This window comes from Poromitra crassiceps, assembly GCF_964638095.1.
Source record: "Poromitra crassiceps genome assembly, chromosome: 4".
NCBI classification, from domain to species: domain Eukaryota; kingdom Metazoa; phylum Chordata; class Actinopteri; order Beryciformes; family Melamphaidae; genus Poromitra; species Poromitra crassiceps.
In genome coordinates this window covers 51,231,512-51,251,671 of record NC_139626.1, presented here as the reverse complement: position 1 = coordinate 51,251,671, position 20,160 = coordinate 51,231,512, and the positions used below count along the sequence as shown (strand labels likewise).

The following is a 20,160-nucleotide window of genomic DNA, read 5'->3' as shown; positions in this document are numbered from 1 at the left end:
TGTCCGTCAGCGTCGACTTCTACATCCGCGTATTCGTCCGAGTATTCACAGGACAGGCCATGGTCAAAAACTCAGCTAGGTACGCACACACACGCATGCACACACACACACACATACACACGCACATACACACACACACGCACATACACACACACACACACACACACACACACACACACACACATACACACAAAGGCTGTGTACAAGCATAGGCAGATATGACCAGATGAGGTAAGATGACACTTTAATGATCCCGATGGGGAGATTCAGGCTGTGAAGGCAAGTGGGAACATGATACATCAGCGAAAAATTATATATAAACAAGAATAAAGAATATCATATAAACATAATGCAACTGTTAGTTTAAAATACTGGAGCATGTTAAATAGAAATGTATGATCGAAAGTATGAACTAAAAACGAAACGACAGCTGTACAACTTATGAAGATAAAGAAATAAACAACTGGAAAACTGTACATTATATATGGACATTTTAACAAATGAGAAAAAGAAATTGTGGAAAAATGAGAATATGAAAAAAAATACAATATTTCCGCATGTACAAAAACAGGGAGTCCGCTCCGCGGGGTCTTAAGAACTCTTAAAGGGGCCCTATTATGCTAATATAATTATTATTTAATTCTCAGACTCCACTAGAGTAGCTTTGCATTATTCACAGTTACAAAAAACACCTTATTGATCTTGTCCTGTCCCTTTAGGCCGTGTGTCCACTAAGCTTCTTTTTCTGACAGTTAAACGCTGGAAGAGCGCTGCGGAGCGCCACGCGCAAGATGCGAGGAAGAAGATTGAAAATAACGTTAGCTCAGCAGCGGTAGCTAGCTTGATAGCTAACAGCTAACAAACAAGCTGACAACACACGTTCTGTGATAAAAGCACAACACTCACCAGAAATATTAAGTGTCGTCTCTAGCCAATCTGCTCCCACAATTGAGCCTTTGTGTGTCTGTTAAGTTTCTCCATAATGATTAGTTGCCTGAAAAGGAGCGCCCGACACCAGCGTCTTTCTGAAAAGTTCAAATATTTTCAGCTGGAAGCGCTTATATTTTGACATTGTGAGTGAGCAGAAGTAGCGGAAGGTTTGATGTATAATATACATACAGTATGTAGTGTTAACGCAGGCAACGCACACACACACACACACACACACACACACACACACACACACACACACACACACACACACACACACACACACACACACCATATCAGTGCTCAGATGTGATATCCTGCCTGTCTTGTGTTGCAGCAAACAGGCTCTGATCTACCACTGTGTCGGCTGCGGCTCGTTCCACTTACAGAGGATGGGCAAGAGAACGATCCACGGGAAACAGTAAGACATTCCTCTTTATTACAGCTCGTCTACTTCAGTCTGAAGGTTCCATGGTTTTTTGTGTGGTTCCACTGATTAGTTCCTCCGGTCTGCTGGAAGGCATGTTGTTTGTGTTGGGGATTGTGTTGGGGTTGTTTGTGTTGGGGGGACGGTGGTGCAGTGGTAAGCGCTGTCGCCTCACAGCTCGAAGGTCCTGGGTTCGATTCTCACCTGGGACGCTGTGGGCGCTGGAGTTGTGACCCCCCCCCATATCTTCAGTGCCTACTGCCCAGGTGGGCTATCTCGTCGAAAGGGCCTTTCTGTGTGGAGTTTGCATGTTCTCCCCGTACCCCCCAGGGGGTTCCTCCGTACATAACCCCCCACTAAAAACATGCAGAGGATCGTCATCCGACCAGTGACGACAACATCTGAAGTTGGTCCAATGATGGTCCAATGAAAGTCCCCGGGCGCTGGAAAGAAATAGCGACCACTGCTCCCGGCCTGCCCCCCGGAGGAAAGGACAAGCCTGGATGGGTCAAATGCAGAGGACATATTTCACCGGCCACCGTCAGCATGAGTGTGTGTTGTGGCCGCATGCATGTGTTGTAGTGTGTTCGTGTGACAATAAAGACGGGCTGCCGTCTGAAATCGTGAAATCGAAACTACTTTAAAACTGTAGTTTACCAAACTATTAGCTACTTCTTAATGAACAGTAGTTAAACTACATCTTAACTACTCTGAAAAAAAAATTGCTTGGTAAAACTACTTTGTTACATTGATTATCACAATCGGAGTCTGGAATTTCATAAGAACTGACAGTGAGTAAAGTCTAGGTGTGTTTGATTTAGGGACTAGGGCAGCCCAATCCTCACTTACACCCCATTTACACCTGGTTTTTAAATGTGACCTGTATCTGGATAATGGTCTGAGGAGCAGGACCAGAATGCAATGCAGCATGTTGCAGGTTTTATGTAAGGAGGAAGTAGTTTTTTTTAAGAGAATAGAAACACAACACACTACATTCATTCAGGTATTTCGGCTGGTAATGTATGTTTTTATTTGATTTGAATTGCTCAGTTGTCTCTTCAGTGTGTTTGCTGCGGTGGATCGACTGTGTGTGTGTAAAGCTGAATCTGTTGTGATTTCAGCATGAAATACTCTACTGCCACCGGACCTCCGGTCGGACCGCAGTGTGAACACTGTGGACAGAGACATCATGTAGGTGACGACACACACACACACACACACACACACACACACGCACGCACCCACACACAGACACACACGTTCACTCACTCTCTCTCAATTCAGTTCAGATGGCTTTATTATGATGTAACACTGTACATATTGCCAAAGCAAGCGTTCAGACATTGAAAAGCTAAACATTAATTAGAAAACGTACTATATCAAAACATATTACAAGACATAAAAGAACTGTAAAGAAACATGCTACAGGACAAATCAGACGGTCTGTTTTCTCTCTCGCTCTCTTTCTCACACACACTAAATGCGGCCCGGTGGCTCAGTGGTTAGCACTGTCGCCTCGCGGCAAGAAGGTCATGGGTTCGATTCTCCACCCAGGTCCTCTCTGTGGGGAGTTTGCATGTTCTCCCCGTGTCTGCGTGGGTTTCCTGGGTTTCCTCCCACAGTCCAGAGACATGCTGTGTTTGTGTCGTATGAATCGTAATGTAATCTAGTGAAATGTGTGGTGTGTATGTGATGTGTGTAACCTTGTGTATTTTATGACTGTGAGGATGCTATGTAAAGCCCTTTGAGATCTGGACGGCACGGTGGCTCAGTGGTTAGCACTGTTGCCTCACAGCAAGAAGGTCCCGGGTTCGAACCCCGGTCCGTCCCAGGTCCTTTCTGTGTGGAGTTTGCATGTTCTCCCTGTGTCCGTGTGGGTTTTCTCCGGGTGCTCCGGTTTCCTCCCACCATCAAGAAAGACATGTATGTTAGGGTTAATCCTCCTGTCGGTGCCCCTGACCAAGGTACTGGCAAAAGAACTGGAGTTGGTCCCCGGGCGCTGCACAGTGGCTGCCCACTGCTCCTAGTTCTAGGAAGGTTCCTAGTAGAGGATGGGTCAAATGCAGAGGATGAATTTCCCCAAGGGGATAAATAAAGGAGAACTTAACTTAACTTAGATCTGCTTGTGTGATAAGGGGATATAAACATATCTGAACTAAATGAAGCCTCTTGTCTGTCCTGCCTGTAGCTGGGCGGTCCTGTGTGGGCGGAGCCTCTCCACGACACGGCGTTCGTCCAGAAGGTTCTGACGGCGGTGTCGGGGAATCCCTCGCGCTTCGGAACCGCCAAACGCATCGAGGGCATGCTGAGCATGGTCACCGAGGTGAGGTGGGGGGAGGCGCCAAAGGTCACCGAGCAGAGGGGGTCAGGGACTAATGCATGTCAAAAAGTTTGGGTTAAAAAAAAATAAGAAGTTTGGGCACTAGCGTGCCTGGTGGAACTATTCGGTTTACATTTGCGTTTACCCCGCATTCTAGTTTGTTTTAATCTACTGGGAGTGCCATATGGGTGGGGTTAATGTGGCATCAGGACAATCGAGATGGTGTCAGATAAGTGATTAAAAAAATAAGTATGAAAAATTGCCTCTAAAATAGTCTCATTTCCCCAAGGGGACAATAACTTGCTATCTTATCTTATCTCAAACTTCCCGACTTTCACCGTCTTGTTGTGGCAAACCCCACCCCTCTGACTCTCCAGGCAAAGATAAACAAATACAAGAAATGGAATGGGACTGGCTTGTGGGGAGGCAAAGGAGGGTAGATGTGTTGGTTGTGATGTTTCAATGTAAAAAAAAAAAGAAGAAAGAAAATTACACTGGTTATTGTATTGTAACGCCAATGCTCCCTGCTCAAAAATAAATATTATTAAATTTTTTTTAAAATAAAATAAAAGAATGATTGTGAGGTAGTGTTATAGAGCTGAACAGTCACGTGACATTTCTTGCACCGGAAGAGAGTTCCCCATTCATCTCCCCATAGATTTGGGGGGGGGGGGGGGGGGTAAATTCCCCCCATCTTTATTATTTTTTTTAGCTCCAACTGAAATGTTTTTGGGTCACTCATGATTCAGTAGGTCACGGGTCGGCTCGGCTTGGTTCCAGCCTCAAAGTCGAGCTGAACCCAAAAAATGACTTTTCTTTTCTTTTAGTTCAAATACCTGGGTATGCAGTGCACCTATTTAATAATAGTATGCGAAAGAAAAATCATAAAAATCGAATTTCTTTAGTTTTTCACACTTTTTCACTTAAAAAGTTCATTTTTCAAGATTTCATTGATAACAGTAATCTACAGTTTGCTGACGTCACCTAGTACTATCAAATTTCTACCCCGTTTCAACCAATCATATCACGACATGGCAGCTGTCAATCAAATCTTCATTTCAGGATAATTTTCTCTTCCAAAAGAAAGAGAAAATGGCGCCTAGTGCCTGTCATCTGGCAGAATTCCTATCCCATAAACTAACTACTACCTTGGCCAATTGTATGAAACATTAACAAAAAGCAAAAACGGTAATGTCTGAGAATGCAAAGAAATGTAACCGGCTCGTTAAAACGGGCATTCCAGGAATATCGTATTTACAGCAATAGTGATAAAGGCGCACGCTTGAGAGCGTGGTTGTCAGGGGTCGCCCCTCGGAGATTCCAGGCGGGCGGGCAGCACCCATGCATCGGATTGTCCGCTCGCTCCGCACGAAGCAGCTGGCTGCCTGTTACTCCGTGGATCCCACGCGCGTAGCACGACAACACGCTGAATCCCACTCGATTTGGGGGTGGAACACGCCGTGATTGGCCAATGCCAAAGCCAGTCCCCAGAATTGTCAAATCAAATCATCGACACCCGGCATTGTGCGGCTTGCGGTCCGCCTCTCAACCCTGTCATCTCAGACAAGATTTGTTTGAGTCTGCGACGCTCGCGCTATTGCATTCGCCCCCGGTTCACTTCGACTTTAAAACTCCTTATATAAGGATTTTTGAAACGTCTATGGAGAAATGAATGGGGAACTCTCTTCCGGGGCAAGAAATGTCATGTGACTGTTCAGCTCTATGCCAAAATGAGAAATTCAAAACAACAACAATAAACTATTACCAAAATTGATAGCACAACATTCAATTATTTGACCTTCAGAGAGGCAGGTCATTTAAGCTACGAGTTGCCAAAAACACTTTTGCAGACTGTATCCTCTATGTTTTAGACACATGATGAAATGATTACCTGGATTTGTTTTAAAGACTTGAAATGGATACGTAGCAGTTTGGAAAGGCGTGCTTCCATCTGCTAACAGTCGCTAACGTCTCAGCTCATGTGTTTTGTGTCCCAGGAGTTGGAGGACGTTCCTCTCTATTACGCTGTGGACAATCTGAGCAGCACCATACACTGCAACACCCCACCACTGCTCCAGTTCAGGTAGAAGAACACACACACACACACACACACACACACACACACACACACACACACACACACACACACACACACACACACACACACACAGACAGACAATAGGGATTTACAATATTGAGGAAAATTCATATTTTATTGATGGACTTTTCCTCTGCCTTCAACACAGTACAAACGGACATTCTGCTACAGCGCCTAGCAGAGCTTGAGGTCAGCCCCACACTGATCTTATGCTTTAAGAACTTTTGAACAGACAGACCACACAGCAGGTGGTGGTAAACGGCTTCACATCCAGCAAGATGATTTGAAACACAGGCCTCCCCCAAGGCTGCGTCTCACCCCCCCCCCCCCCCACTCTTCGCTGCCTACACCAAACCACATCACCTGCAGCAGAGAAGGGACGGTGCTGTCGAAGTATGCAGACGACATGGCCCTGGTGGCCCACCTGACTGGGGCCGATGCCCTGGCCGAGTACCACCAGGCGGCAGACAACCTAGCCCTGGTGTTTCAGGAAAAGCTCCCTCGAGCTCAACACCAGCAAGACTAAAGAGCTGTGCTTTGGGAGCAGGGAGAAGGCAGACTTGTCACCGGCCTTCTCTCTTCCAACCCCTTAAGCTGCGTTCACACCGACCTATTAAAGTTTTTCGCTGGCGTCGAGTTTACATCCAAAGTCAATGCAAACGAGCGATTGAGCGTATATTCGCCTGGGAGAATAATCGCTGGGCATCCGAGCGGCAGAGACAGAGCGATAGGGAGAAAATTCGCTCGTCGCCCCAGATGAAATATCCCAACTCGAGCGAAAATACGCTGGCAGCAGTCGCTCGCTGTTCAACGCTGATTGGCTGCCGTGTGAGAGTGAGCCAAGGATCACACTGGCTTGGAACAAACCGCTGGTTTATTGTGTGGCAACAAACCGCATTGACAGGCTGACAGCTGACATGAAGTGAAGTCTGTCCTACCGGTATGGAGCTCGCATTAGGAGCACGCTGATAGGCTTTAGCTTGTAAACAATGACGGTGGCTCGTAGTGGACAAATATCATGACATTGCGTAACGTTATATCCCCCACATGTCCGTCAAATCGTGTGCCTGTTGATGAGCGATTTAAACAGAGCGACAGAGCGATTCCAAAGGGTTGAATCAAGCGACAGAGCGAAAAATAAATATCTTGGTGTGAACACAGCTTTAGCATCAACGGCCAGCTGGTTGAGCAGGTACAATCCTTTAAGTACCTGGGGACAGAGATTGACACCTCCCCGTCCTTCTCCCAGCACATTGATTCGGTTTACAAAGAAAACTCAAATATGCGATCGGCGATTGGCAATTTTTTTATATATATATTTTTTTCTTTTTCAGGCTTTCCAACGATATAAAATACAATGCCAATTGGTATTATTAAAGGGGAGAAATAATCGACCTAAAATAACGTTTCCAAACTTTCTTTGAGGAGTTTATAGATCGGTCATTGGTGATCAGTAATCAGTGATCGGTCGATGATCGGTTGGGCAGATATTTCCCATAGGCGATCGGCAATCGGTGATCGGTGGCAAAAAACGTGATCGGTGCACCCCTAATGTGACCTATGTGTGTTTCTAATGTGGAAATGTATTCTTGAGCTGCACTTTATGGAGCCTGTCAAAGGAGAATTTCTGTCACTGTGTGACAGACAATAAAGCTATCTTGAATCTTGAATCATATTGCGTTATGGGGGGGAATAGCGTGATCCTCCCACGCGCTACGTCCTGCCGATGAAACTCCTCGCTGTCAGTTGAAAGGAAGCGGCTGGCGACTGCACACGTAATTGGAGGAAGCATGTGCTAGTCTACAACTCTCCCCAGAGGGGGTGGAGCAACGACCGGGGCAGCAGGGGGGATTGGCCAAGTACAATCGGGGAGCAGAATCCAGAAGAAGAAGAAGAAGTAAACAACTTGATCAAAACAAAAAAACAAAAAGGCAAGAAAAACTCTGGTTCTTTGGCTCCGCCCACTGAGGTTTGCCTCAACCAATCGGATTATTTCTGCCGCCAGTGCAGCTCCTCTGACACATGTTTGTAGAACTAAAATCCCAATCTGCTGTTTGGAACAAAGGAGAATTCCTCTACATTTGCTGTACAGGAGTGTGAATAATCTCTCTCTCTCTCTCTCTCTCTCTCTCTCTCTCTCTGTGTGTGTCTCTCTCTGTCTCTCTCTCTGCAGGTCTGCGCTCCTCCATGCGGGTCACAGGGTCTCTCTCTCACACGCCTGTAAGAACGGCATCAAGACGGACGCTCCTCCTGCCGTCATCTGGGACATTATGCGCTGCTGGGTAAACACCACTGACTTCACACACACACTTTGGACGATGTTAAAGGAAGGCTTCGCCCATTTCATCCAACCCGCTTTGTATCATTATAATGTGGGTAATATATGCAGGTGGGCAGCGTTTACCGTGTCTTCATGTTCTCCTGCACCGAGAGCTCTGCAGTCTATTCCAGGCCACCTCCGTGTCAGAACGTCCGGAATGACGCAAAACGCGGCATTCCGGAAACGGAAGTGAGCAGCTGTTCTGCTCGAGGGCGACCGTTCCAACTACAGATCGATTCTTTTGATCGTTTTGTTTCTGTCTGCGCACACATCGCATCGAGAGCCTTATCGAGCGTTAATGAGCCATAGCAGCTGGCGGGGGCGGAGTTTCTGCAGGCAGACAAAACGTGGATTTCTCAATGGAAAAAACATACACAGGAGGTAAACACTCTCCATCTGCATATATTACTGAGATGATGATGATACGAAGCGGGTTGAAAGCAGGTTCCTAGGCATCGATGTCTAGTATAATAACATGCCTAGTATAATATCATGCCTAGTATAATTAATATGAGCAAACAGGAACAAAGCAGCAGCTCTGAACCAGCTCTGAGATTGAAGTCCTAATATCAGAAATAAGTCACCCAAAGTATAATATATATATTTTTTAATTTACTTTTTATTGACAGATTATTATCATTACATACTTGCATTGCATACATTGTAGATATGTACTGCCATAGTTTGTTTTTTGTTTTTTTAGAGAGATAAAAGAAAAGACAAAACCACAACAGCAGCAACAAAACAAACAAACAAAAAACAAACAAACAAAACAGGGAGTGGACTTTTCACTATACATTCATCTTGGATCCAAAAAGATCAAATCTGGCCTAATGGGTGTTATATATTGAACCCAGCATTCCCATCTTGAGGTAAATTGTTCTACTTTATGATTGATAGCAGCAGTTAGTCTTTCCATCTTATATATATCCATCGTAATATTCATCCATTCTTTCACTTTAGGGCTTTCCTGTGATAACCACTTCCTGGTGAGAGCTTTTTTACCAGCTCAAAGTATAATATTTAATATCATCAAATAGTGGAATCAAAGGGCCTGCTACAGCCCAGCAATGGGAGAAAAGAATCTGTGCTGTTAATGCAGATGTATTCCTATAGGCTACAAATTAATATCACAACAAAGAGTGCGTTTACATGCAAACAATAAACAGTTTATTAGTGGATTTCTGGAGTTACCTGAGTATTCAAATGGTCATGTACCGTAAATTCCGGACTATAAGCCGCACCTTTTTTCCCGTTTTTTGGCCTTTTTTGGCCCCTGCGGCTTATATAACGGTGCGGCTTATCTATGGATTTTTTCTCCCCCCAAAAAAAAAAAAAAAAAAAATCTCTCTTTTTTAGCACTCTTTCTAACTATAAATCCACTTCTGTTTTAATTTCCTCTCTTGCCCTCTTTTCACCACACTGTATGACACTGTATGACACTGTGTGCACTGTAAAAAAGAAACACAGGTGGTGTTGTGTTATGTTGTTTTGTTGAAATGTTAATAAATGGGAGCTTCCTCAAACAGCCATCTCTTTCCCGACAATCCCCTCTGTGCATGAACCCTTACATATGGTAATTACACATTAAAACACAATAAAAATAATAAAAAAAAAAAAATACCATTAAAACACCCGCGGCTTATAGTCCGGTGCGGCTTATATACCGTATGTAAAAAACAGTCAACTTTGCAGGTGCGGCTTATACACCGGTGCGGCTTATAGTCCGGAATTTACGGTAAACAGCATAAACCGATAAGCTTTATCCGTTTATGGCCGTTATCAGGTTATGAATAAACCGATAAACATACCTAGGTTTTTGGCCAATAACCTGTCTTTTGAGTGCATGTATACAGCGTATCAGGTTTCTTGTGGGTTTATACATCTGCGCATGTACAAGTTGCATGTAAAAAGTTGAATTACCGCCGCCTTCTGGAGAGAAATCCGACTAATTGACTGAATCATGTAAACCCGGGTTTTTTCTATTGTCGGATTATTAAAGTGCATGTAAACGCAGAAATCAGATTATTGCCATAAACTGATTACTCACAGTTATCAGTTTATTGGTGTGCATGTAAAAGCACTCAAAGATATAATTCCCCTATAAAGGAATATTATAGTGGTGATACTATCTCACTCTTGAGTAGCACAGACACTCTTCAGTCCATATCAGAGTATGATAGGACTGTAGAGATGTGTCGTTAGGGCACCAACACAGAAAGAGGCTAAGAAAAGAAATGGCTTGACATGAAATTAGATGCACACAAAAAGAGAGCAAGGCGATCTATGACTGCAACAGGAGGGCCCGGGGGGAATTCTCCATTCCAGAGACAGATGAAAGAATAGGCCTATCTATACCTGCATACTTGCGGCAGAGCAGTGTCAGGTGTCCAGCGATGTCGCCCTGGACACAGCGACTTACACCTCGACCTGGTAACACCTAAAGCCTTCTTAAGGTTTCTTCACCTGCACCCACATTAACCTTCTCAACTGGAGTAAAATAGCATAGAAATCAGATTGAGCTCCCTCTTTAATGTATTTTCCCCAATGTAACCTTGCCTTTGTTTCATCTGAAGGTTTTTGTCTTTGCATTGGGCACACCTATTCACCACGCCCACTTTTTCCCTCTTCCGCGCTAGACGCAATGTGATAAAGGATGCTGTTCACATGACACTTGAATAATCAACTCTAGAAATCCGCGAATAAACACTTTATTAGTGTGCATGTAAACGCACTCATTGTCATTTATATTTTCAAACTCAAAATTTCTTCAAAGTGAAGCGACAGACATTAGTCAAGAACTATATATTTTTTGCTTTGGAGAACAGCAGGTTTATTGTACATGGCGCATACAACACTGGACCCATCATAATTTCTTTGCTACACACTGTAAGAAAATTCAAAATAGGATCTGTGAAGGCGTCAAATGATCTTAAATCGCACGTATGAGCGATTTAACACATTCACTGCCAGCCGTTTTTTCAATACTGTAGGTAGGTTCTGCCAAGGTTTTTTTTTGAGGATTCTGGCTCATCTTTCAAGAGCCGAGGATTCTTTTCTGCTAAGATTTTGTGAACACAAATGATCTCAAAAGAACTAATAGAATGTGTGCTTTCTCTGTCTAAAAGAGTTAGTTTGTAGAGTTAGTAGTTATGTAGGCATTAGCAGTAGAATACAGCATGGTTTCAGCGTCTGAAAATTTATTCTGAGATAAATGGCTTTTTGTGAAATTCGATAGAACAGTCACTTTAACCATTTATTTTTGGCGTAAGACGTCAGACATCTAAACAATAGTTTTGAACAGTAATTTCCTCCATAGCAGCAGGAAACCCCCCTCTCCTTCAAACTCCTCCCTCCATGGGTGTGTCTCTGGTGGCTTTGCAGCATTTGTCACAAGCGAGGCTCTGCCTGTCTGTGCTGCCTGGCTGCTGGCGGCTGCTCTTTGAGCGGGTCTGCATGAGTCGTTTCGGTTGTGAGCTCAGCTGCAATGAAGCTGCGTGCGATTGTGGGCTTTCTGCCGTGTTTCAAAGTGTGTTGCACGCATAATCTATTATGCAAATTTGCAATCCCCCACCGCCAGCTCCCAGCGCGATAATGCGCGAAAGCGTTTTCGCCAATCCATTTTACAGTATGAGAATGGTTTCCTCGCGCGTTCCCCTGCAGTTTTGGCTCGGCTTTTTCTAGTCTGGAGAGCACTGTCGCCACTTAGTGGGTCGGTGGAATGGGTTGTACACGTTCGGTGGCTCCAATATTTTTATAGGAGACGTGGGGGGCGTTGATCCACATCCCACCGTCAATTTTTTTTTTTTTTTTTTTTTTGACGAGTCAACTCGTCATTGGCAGTCAACCGTTGGATTTTTTTTGACGAGTCAACTCGTCATTGGCAGTGAACGTGTTAATAACGAATCTGTTCATACAGGTGGTTCTTTCATGAGGCCCAATGTCTCATTAAAATATCGGTATTAAATGACTTGAAGTCTAGCTCATCACAGCATCCGCAGGGACTGTAAGCATTGAGTGTGTATGTCAGTGCACACGTCAGGATCTGATGGAACCATCTGTGGTGCTGGTTTGCATGTTGGAGGAACGAGGGAGTGTGAGGAAGGTTAATGGGTTCATCGACTGGGTAGCTCCCATCACAGAGGTTTATTTGAGTTAGGCCCCGCCCTCCATCACACTGTGGGTGGGCGTCGTCATCATAGAGTGCTGCGGGAATGAGTCCGAAAACCCGGAAGTTAGCATCGTGCTGGTTTCCCTCATCTGGAAGTCAATGGGTTTTTGTTTGGGGATTTTGGTTAGATGCTTGAAATAAAGTCTGTGGCTGACAAAAGTTTATGAAAGTGAGACCTTTGTGTTCAGCAAGATAATCTTCACAAATGAACACCCTTGTTATGATTTTTGATTTGAAAGTTTTCTGGCTATCGTGATTTTTGGCGATCACTTTAATGCATCAAAAATCATAAAAGTGGCGTTAACAAATTGAACACAAAGGTCGCAGTTTGATCAACTTTTGTTAACCGCAGACCTTATTTCAGACGTATAACCAAAAGCCCCATACAAAAGCCCCATACAAAAACCCCATACAAAAGCCCCATACAAAAGCCCCATACAAAAGCCCCATACAAAAATCCCATTGACTTCCAGACGAGGGATGCCAACTCCGGGTTGGCCTACGAAAATACGTCATCCCGGTGGAGGTGCTGACTGCCTGCTGATTGGTTGTCTGCCGCAGGAGAAGGCCAATCCCGTCAAGAGGGAGAAGCTGTCGGAGAGCAGCCCCGCCTTCAAGATCCTCTCCACCGAGCCCAGGTGAGAGCCCACCACACACACACTGCCCACCCACAGCTCGCAGAGCCGCTGGATGAAGCGCATATCGTTAGCATTATTAGCATTTTGTATATACAGTAGTAGAGGAAGAAAGCTACATTGCAAAGCGCTAAAAAATAAAGTGAAGAAAACAAACTTTAAAAGTCATTTGGAACAAAAGGAAGACTCCTGGATCCATTAAAGCTTCCTCAGCAGATCAGAAATAGCTCAAGCCTGAAACGGTAATGTGATCAAAACAATACAAATGTAAAAATAAAGTACCGTAACACTATCGGCTTGAAAGCCGGTCAGCCAGTGACGACTGAGTTACAACATCCAGTTCATGTCAGAAGGAGAGAAGATACTACTGTCTTGTCTTGTAAAGGCCAGCTCAGCAGATTTCTGAAACCATACTGCACTCCCAATAACACAACTTTTAATACTACAGCTGCATAATTAGCCAGAAGCAGTTAATAAAAATGACCTTCCAGTTGTTTCTCAGTGAAGCGAGTTGCTAATTGCTCTGCGAGAAAAGGAAAACCTTTTCAAGCAGAAAACAAAGAGAGGGATTGTTTTGTATAACCTTGGAGTGTGTGTGTGTGTGTGTGTGTGTGTGTGTGTGTGTGTGTGTGTGTGTGTGTGTGTGTGTGTGTGCGTGCGCGCGCGCGCGCGTGTGTGTGTGTGCGCAGCCTGCAGGCGTGTTTCACTGTAAGGGAGGATGCCAACCCTCAGTCCCGTAAACGCCACCTGACCCGCTTCCAGGAGAATCCCCAGGCCTTCTGGGGGCCCAAGGCTCGTGCCAGGGCTGGGTGAGTAACACCAAGGCTCACAGGCTCACCTACACACCCACCAAGGCTACTTTACATTACATCATTCATTTAGCAGGCGCTTTGATCCAACGCGACTTACAATGCTCTCACATCAGACATCAGCAGACATCTAGCAGCAACAGTGTCTAGGAACATACTGTACGCCTAAGCCATGTAGCCCTTTGTCATGAGGACCATCTACAGCTGAAGAGTCACGTGACATCTTTTGCCCCAGAAGTGAGTTTCCCCATTCATTTTCCCCATAGACATTTTGAAAAATCCTTAAAGGAACACTCCGCCCATTTTCAACCAGCTTTGTATCATTAGAACATCAGTAGTATATCAGAAAACTGTAAACGTTTTCTGATATACTACTGATGTTCTAATGATACAAAGCTGGTTGAAAATGGGCGGAGTGTTCCTTTAATAGAACGAGTTTTAAGCCTAGAACCAAGCCAACCCGTGACCTACTGAATCGTGAGTGAGCATAAAACATCGGAGGGAAAAAACGAAACAAAATACATTTTTGTTTTTTCCACGTCTTTATTTTTTGCGGACTGGCGGCAGCTGGTGGCAGAGACATTATTCTTCCACGAAGTAAAAGGTTAGTAACTGAACCTAGCTGTGGCAGACTGCCAAACTGTCAAATATTAAAAATAAATATATTTTTTCATTTAGACGTAAAAGTGCAATGTCAACAAACTACAAATTTGAAAGACCCATCATGATTTGTGTAAATTTAACTCATTGAGTGCCAAGGACGAGTATGTTCGTCAATTCGTTTAGTAACGTAGAGTGCCAAGGACGAGTATGTTCGTCAATTGCGTTTTTTGACGGTGGGACGTGGATCAATGCCTAATACATCTCCTGTAAAATTTTGGGGCATGTTGAATGTGTATAACCTATTTTACCGACCCATTAGGTGGCGACAGTGCTCTCCAGATTAGAGAAAGTTGAGTAAAAACAGCAGAAAAAGCCGTGATGAAACCATTGAATGGTTTGGCTTTTCGCTGTCGCGCTGGGAGCCGGCGCACAACGGTGGGGGGCTCCGAAAATAGACTCTGGGTGCAGCACACTTTGAAACGCGCAGCAGAAAGCCCAGAAAGCCCAGAATCGGACGCAGCTTCATCCCAGCTCACAACCGAAACCCCAGAAACGAGCGAGCCCGATCCAGACTCCCCCGACGAGCGGCGGGCCATCCGAACGTGGATCCGCAAGCAGCAGAGACTCGCCTGACAAGCAGCAGAGCGAGCAAAGCCACCAGAGACACACCCACGGAGGAGGAGTTTGGAGTTGAGGGGGGTGGGGGTGCTGTTATATTGAAGGAAATTACTGTTCAGATGTTTCAGGTCAGAAAATATTAGTTTCAGAGTCAGTGATTTGCTTGAAATGCTTAATTTCACACAAGGCTCAATATCTCAGCTTTCTAGATGGAAACGCCTGTTTTTGACCTATCTTCTCCGGCTGATAACTAAAGAACGGAAAATGATATCAATAAACTTTTTTTTGCTGCTGCTACAATAGAGTCTCATCGTTCTTTGTGCGTGTTCGGTGTTTACATAGTAATATCACACAATATTCTGTGGGCCTCGAGAAATCACTGCAAACGCTCTGAAACTCTGGCACTGGGAGCGTCCGTTCTCCAAAGGTGGCTGGCACTCAATGAGTTAATATTACTCTGTTGTTAAAATGACAATACATTTGATGAAGAGCGCATTATGACTAGACTTGAGACTTTACTTGTGACTTGCAAAACGATGCCTTGGGCCCACCTCTGCCCATAGCTATTATTAGTAATCAAGGAGACCGATAACCCTTACCACCTCCATCTTGCGTCCTACCTGCCACCTTTTCTCACCACCTCCCCCCCCTCTCTCTCTCCTTTCTCCCCCCCCCCCTCCTTCTAACTCCCCCCCCCCCCCACCCCTCTTTCTCCCCCCTGCCCCCTCTTTCTCTCTCTCCTCCAGCGGTGGCATCTGTAGCGACCTGCAGGACAGGAGGAAGCAGTGCCAGAACAAGAGGAAGAACCAGATCACAGACTCCTCCCAGCTGAAGAGCTTACCCTGCAAGAGGTTCAAAAAGGTCAGTTCTGCCGACCGAGGGAAAACCGATTCACGTCAGCCTCCTAGTGGTCATCATTACAAGTAGGACGTGGGATTTTGTTGTGTGTATCCTCTGATATCTCTTACTTGGCATCTTGGATTGTGGAAGTTATCAGTTGCATGAATATGAAAAGTGAGCAATATCTTCTGTAGTTTGTGTATGGTTGATTTTGCAAGATGGCTACCGCTCCACCCAGCTAAATCAAAGTAAGTAGCATAAGTATCAGAAAGTGGCCTGGGATTCTCAAAGCCTGTGTTGAGGGACACACAAGAACAAAAATGCACTCTTGAAGCTAAATAAATCCAAAACCAAAGCTGCTCTGCACCAGTGTTTATACATATATATACCGGTAAATATATATATATATATATATATATATATATATATATATATATATATATATATATATATATGTATATATATACTGTGTATATATATATATATATATATATATATATATATATATATATATATACTGTATATATATATACTGTATATACCGGTGTATATATATATATATATATATATATATATATATATATATATATATACATATATATATATAATAATTTGCAATTCCAGTGCGGGCCACTCAAGGGGCGCTCGCGGGCCACATCTGCTATTTGGGGAACCCTGCTTTATGTCCACTCTGATCAATACAGAAAGTAGAACACAAGAGGGCTTTTAACACTACACTTAGCCGGGGTTGTCAGTCTCTTAGCCTGGGGCTGCAGGTCTCCATAACTGGGATAAACCCTCCCCTGCTCTACTCTGCTCTCCCATTGGAGCAACTGTTTCGGTGGCAGCCGGATGCCCGCTCCCGGCTTATTACAAGCTCTGTCATTGGCTCCGACCATGTCAATCAGAGCGGCTTCCGCTCCCTCCTCCCTGTGTGTCGCTGTAAATAGTGCCCTGCCGCCTCGGTGAAAACAACAACGCTAACTAGTTAGCAAGTTAACGGCAGAAACCTACACGCTAGCTCGTTGCTACATGCTGAAAACGGCAAATTGGATTGTTGGAAACTATTTTCCAAGGGCACTGCCGCTAAGCGCCGCCCATCGCAATCCCACTATGGAGACCTGCGGCGCCAGACTCCTCGGACGGAAGGGAGAGGAGGCTGGCCAGCGAGACTAGCTTTGACCTAATGCCATCAGGAAAGCGCGTTAGACAAGTTTGGTTTTGTTCCAGAGGCCATTCGACTCATGAACAGCCATAGTATAAGAAATGGTCAGTTTATATAAATTAAATATGAACTTTTGACCTTTTGATTTGAACCTTTTTGACCAAGTCTAATGTACACTTTAATTAATTTGACTGAACTTACTAGACTTATTGTCTCCTGTATCCCTCTGTGGTGTTGGATATACAGTATTTGTAGTCAGGGATCCTTGCTTTAACAGCGCCATGTATTTATTTCTTTGCTCTGTTTTTGGATGTGTACGAAAAGCTTGTTTGAAGTACTCATGCCTTAAATTGCCCCCTGAGGGACTAATCGTTTTTTTTTTTTTTTTTAATTTTGAATTTGAATTAGAAGAGCAGAGCCGCACAACTGGATTATTTATCCCAATTCAGGCTAGTCTGGGTGGAAGTCTCTGGTACGCACAGTGGGAATGTCCCCGGACCACAGCAGACATATTGGTAACACGTTATATATTACTGTGTTACTGCTAAAAGTAATATATTACCCATAACGCGTTACTTTTGTAGTGCGTTACCCCCCCAACACTGGAAAAGGGTCTATGGCTTTAATATAACGGATGTTCATTTATACATTGCAAAGGTTATATTCCAGGTAGCATTAAAAAAAAGTCTTCAATCTGGCTTTCTGAAACCATGGATGACAATTTGTCATGATTATTAGACTTGATGATTGGAAGAAAATAATAATTGACTGTGCTTGCTGCTTTTAAATTATATCTTTATGACTTTCTACTAAAGTCATCCCAAAGGAATTTAAACATTTTACGGTAGTTTAATATTGCACATATGCCAATATTCTCTGACGGTTTAACTGTGCAGTCGTCCAGTAGAAGTACAGCAGCCTGCCAGGGAGTAGACGACATGGTAACATGGTTTCTTTTGCAGCACGTAAAGCAGCTGGTAACGCAGTTTCCTGTGGGACATCTGGTCGCAGCACATCATGTCCAGTACTGCATGACAGCACATCATGTACTGCATGACAGCACTGCTGGCACACAGCAGTGCTGCTGGAAGTGGAGGGAGATGCCTCACTTATTGATAATGATGACACTGGTTCAGTAGCTGTGTCCCGGGTGGACAGACAGGGAACACTGGTTCAGTAGCTGTGTCCCGGGTGGACAGACAGGGGACACTGGTTCAGTAGCTGTGTCCTGGGTGGACAGACAGGGAACACTGGTTCAGTAGCTGTGTCCTGGGTGGACAGACAGGGAACACTGGTTCAGTAGCTGTGTCCTGGGTGGACAGACAGGGAACACTGGTTCAGTAGCTGTGTCCTGGGTGGACAGACAGGGAACACTGGTTCAGTAGCTGTGTCCTGGGTGGACAGACAGGGAACACTGGTTCAGTAGCTGTGTCCTGGGTGGACAGACAGGGAACACTGGTTCAGTAGCTGTGTCCTGGGTGGACAGACAGGGGACACTGGTTCAGTAGCTGTGTCCTGGGTGGACAGACAGGGGACACTGGTTCAGTAGCTGTGTCCTGGGTGGACAGACAGGGGACACTGGTTCAGTAGCTGTGTCCTGGGTGGACAGACAGGGGACACTGGTTCAGTAGCTGTGTCCTGGGTGGACAGACAGGGGACACTGGTTCAGTAGCTGTGTCCTGGGTGGACAGACAGGGGACACTGGTTCAGTAGCTGTGTCCTGGGACACTGGTTCAGTAGCTGTGTCCTGGGTGGACAGACAGGGGACACTGGTTCAGTAGCTGTGTCCTGGGTGGACAGACAGGGGACACTGGTTCAGTAGCTGTGTCCTGGGTGGACAGACAGGGGACACTGGTTCAGTAGCTGTGTCCTGGGTGGACAGACAGGGAACACTGGTTCAGTAGCTGTGTCCCGGGTGGACAGACAGGGAACACTGGTTCAGTAGCTGTGTCCCGGGTGGACAGACAGGGAACACTGGTTCAGTAGCTGTGTCCCGGGTGGACAGACAGGGAACACTGGTTCAGTAGCTGTGTCCCGGGTGGACAGACAGGGAACACTGGTTCAGTAGCTGTGTCCCGGGTGGACAGACAGGGGACACTGGTTCAGTAGCTGTGTCCCGGGTGGACAGACAGGGAACACTGGTTCAGTAGCTGTGTCCCGGGTGGACAGACAGGGAACACTGGTTCAGTAGCTGTGTCCCGGGTGGACAGACAGGGAACACTGGTTCAGTAGCTGTGTCCCGGGTGGACAGACAGGGGACACTGGTTCAGTAGCTGTGTCCTGGGTGGACAGACAGGGAACACTGGTTCAGTAGCTGTGTCCCGGGTGGACAGACAGGGAACACTGGTTCAGTAGCTGTGTCCTGGGTGGACAGACAGGGAACACTGGTTCAGTAGCTGTGTCCCGGGTGGACAGACAGGGAACACTGGTTCAGTAGCTGTGTCCTGGGTGGACAGACAGGGAACACTGGTTCAGTAGCTGTGTCCCGGGTGGACAGACAGGGAACACTGGTTCAGTAGCTGTGTACCGGGTGGACAGACAGGGAACACTGGTTCAGTAGCTGTGTCCCGGGTGGACAGACAGGAAACACTGGTTCAGTAGCTGTGTCCTGGGTGGACAGACAGGAAACACTGGTTCAGTAGCTGTGTCCCGGGTGGACAGACAGGGAACACTGGTTCAGTAGCTGTGTCCCGGGTGGACAGACAGGAAACACTGGTTCAGTAGCTGTGTCCTGGGTGGACAGACAGGGGACACTGGTTCAGTAGCTGTGTCCTGGGTGGACAGACAGGAAACACTGGTTCAGTAGCTGTGTCCCGGGTGGACAGACAGGAAACACTGGTTCAGTAGCTGTGTCCTGGGTGGACAGACAGGGGACACTGGTTCAGTAGCTGTGTCCTGGGTGGACAGACAGGAAACACTGGTTCAGTAGCTGTGTCCTGGGTGGACAGACAGGAAACACTGGTTCAGTAGATGTGTCCTGGGTGGACAGGGAACACTGGTTCAGTAGATGTGTCCTGGGTCGACAGGGAACACTGGTTCAGTAGATGTGTCCTGGGTGGACAGGGGACACCAGGCACTCGCTGGTGAATGGGTCTCCTCTCTGAGCTCTCTGGCAGCTCACCACGCTGCTCACCTGCCAGCGAGCTGATCCATGTACCAGCTTCAGCCAAAGCATAGCTGGGTCTGGCTGTATGGAGGCTGGATTCTGCTCTAAACCAGGGCTT

At 45.6% G+C, this 20,160-nt stretch overlaps 1 protein-coding gene across 1 annotated transcript in view; it reads left to right on the top strand.

The window, feature by feature from the left end:
• The window catches only part of trmt1 (tRNA methyltransferase 1), a 46,979-nt gene that overhangs the window by 25,786 nt on the left and 1,033 nt on the right, over positions 1-20,160 (top strand). Inside the window, exons 7-15 of the mRNA XM_083635199.1 lie at positions 1-79; positions 1,268-1,351; positions 2,479-2,548; positions 3,546-3,680; positions 5,675-5,760; positions 7,949-8,057; positions 12,828-12,904; positions 13,591-13,710; positions 15,678-15,792. The exon at positions 1-79 is cut by the window's left edge and continues 70 nt beyond it. Of these exons, the coding sequence (XP_083491325.1) occupies positions 1-79; positions 1,268-1,351; positions 2,479-2,548; positions 3,546-3,680; positions 5,675-5,760; positions 7,949-8,057; positions 12,828-12,904; positions 13,591-13,710; positions 15,678-15,792 (875 nt within the window). The remainder of the gene's footprint in view (positions 80-1,267; positions 1,352-2,478; positions 2,549-3,545; positions 3,681-5,674; positions 5,761-7,948; positions 8,058-12,827; positions 12,905-13,590; positions 13,711-15,677; positions 15,793-20,160) is intronic.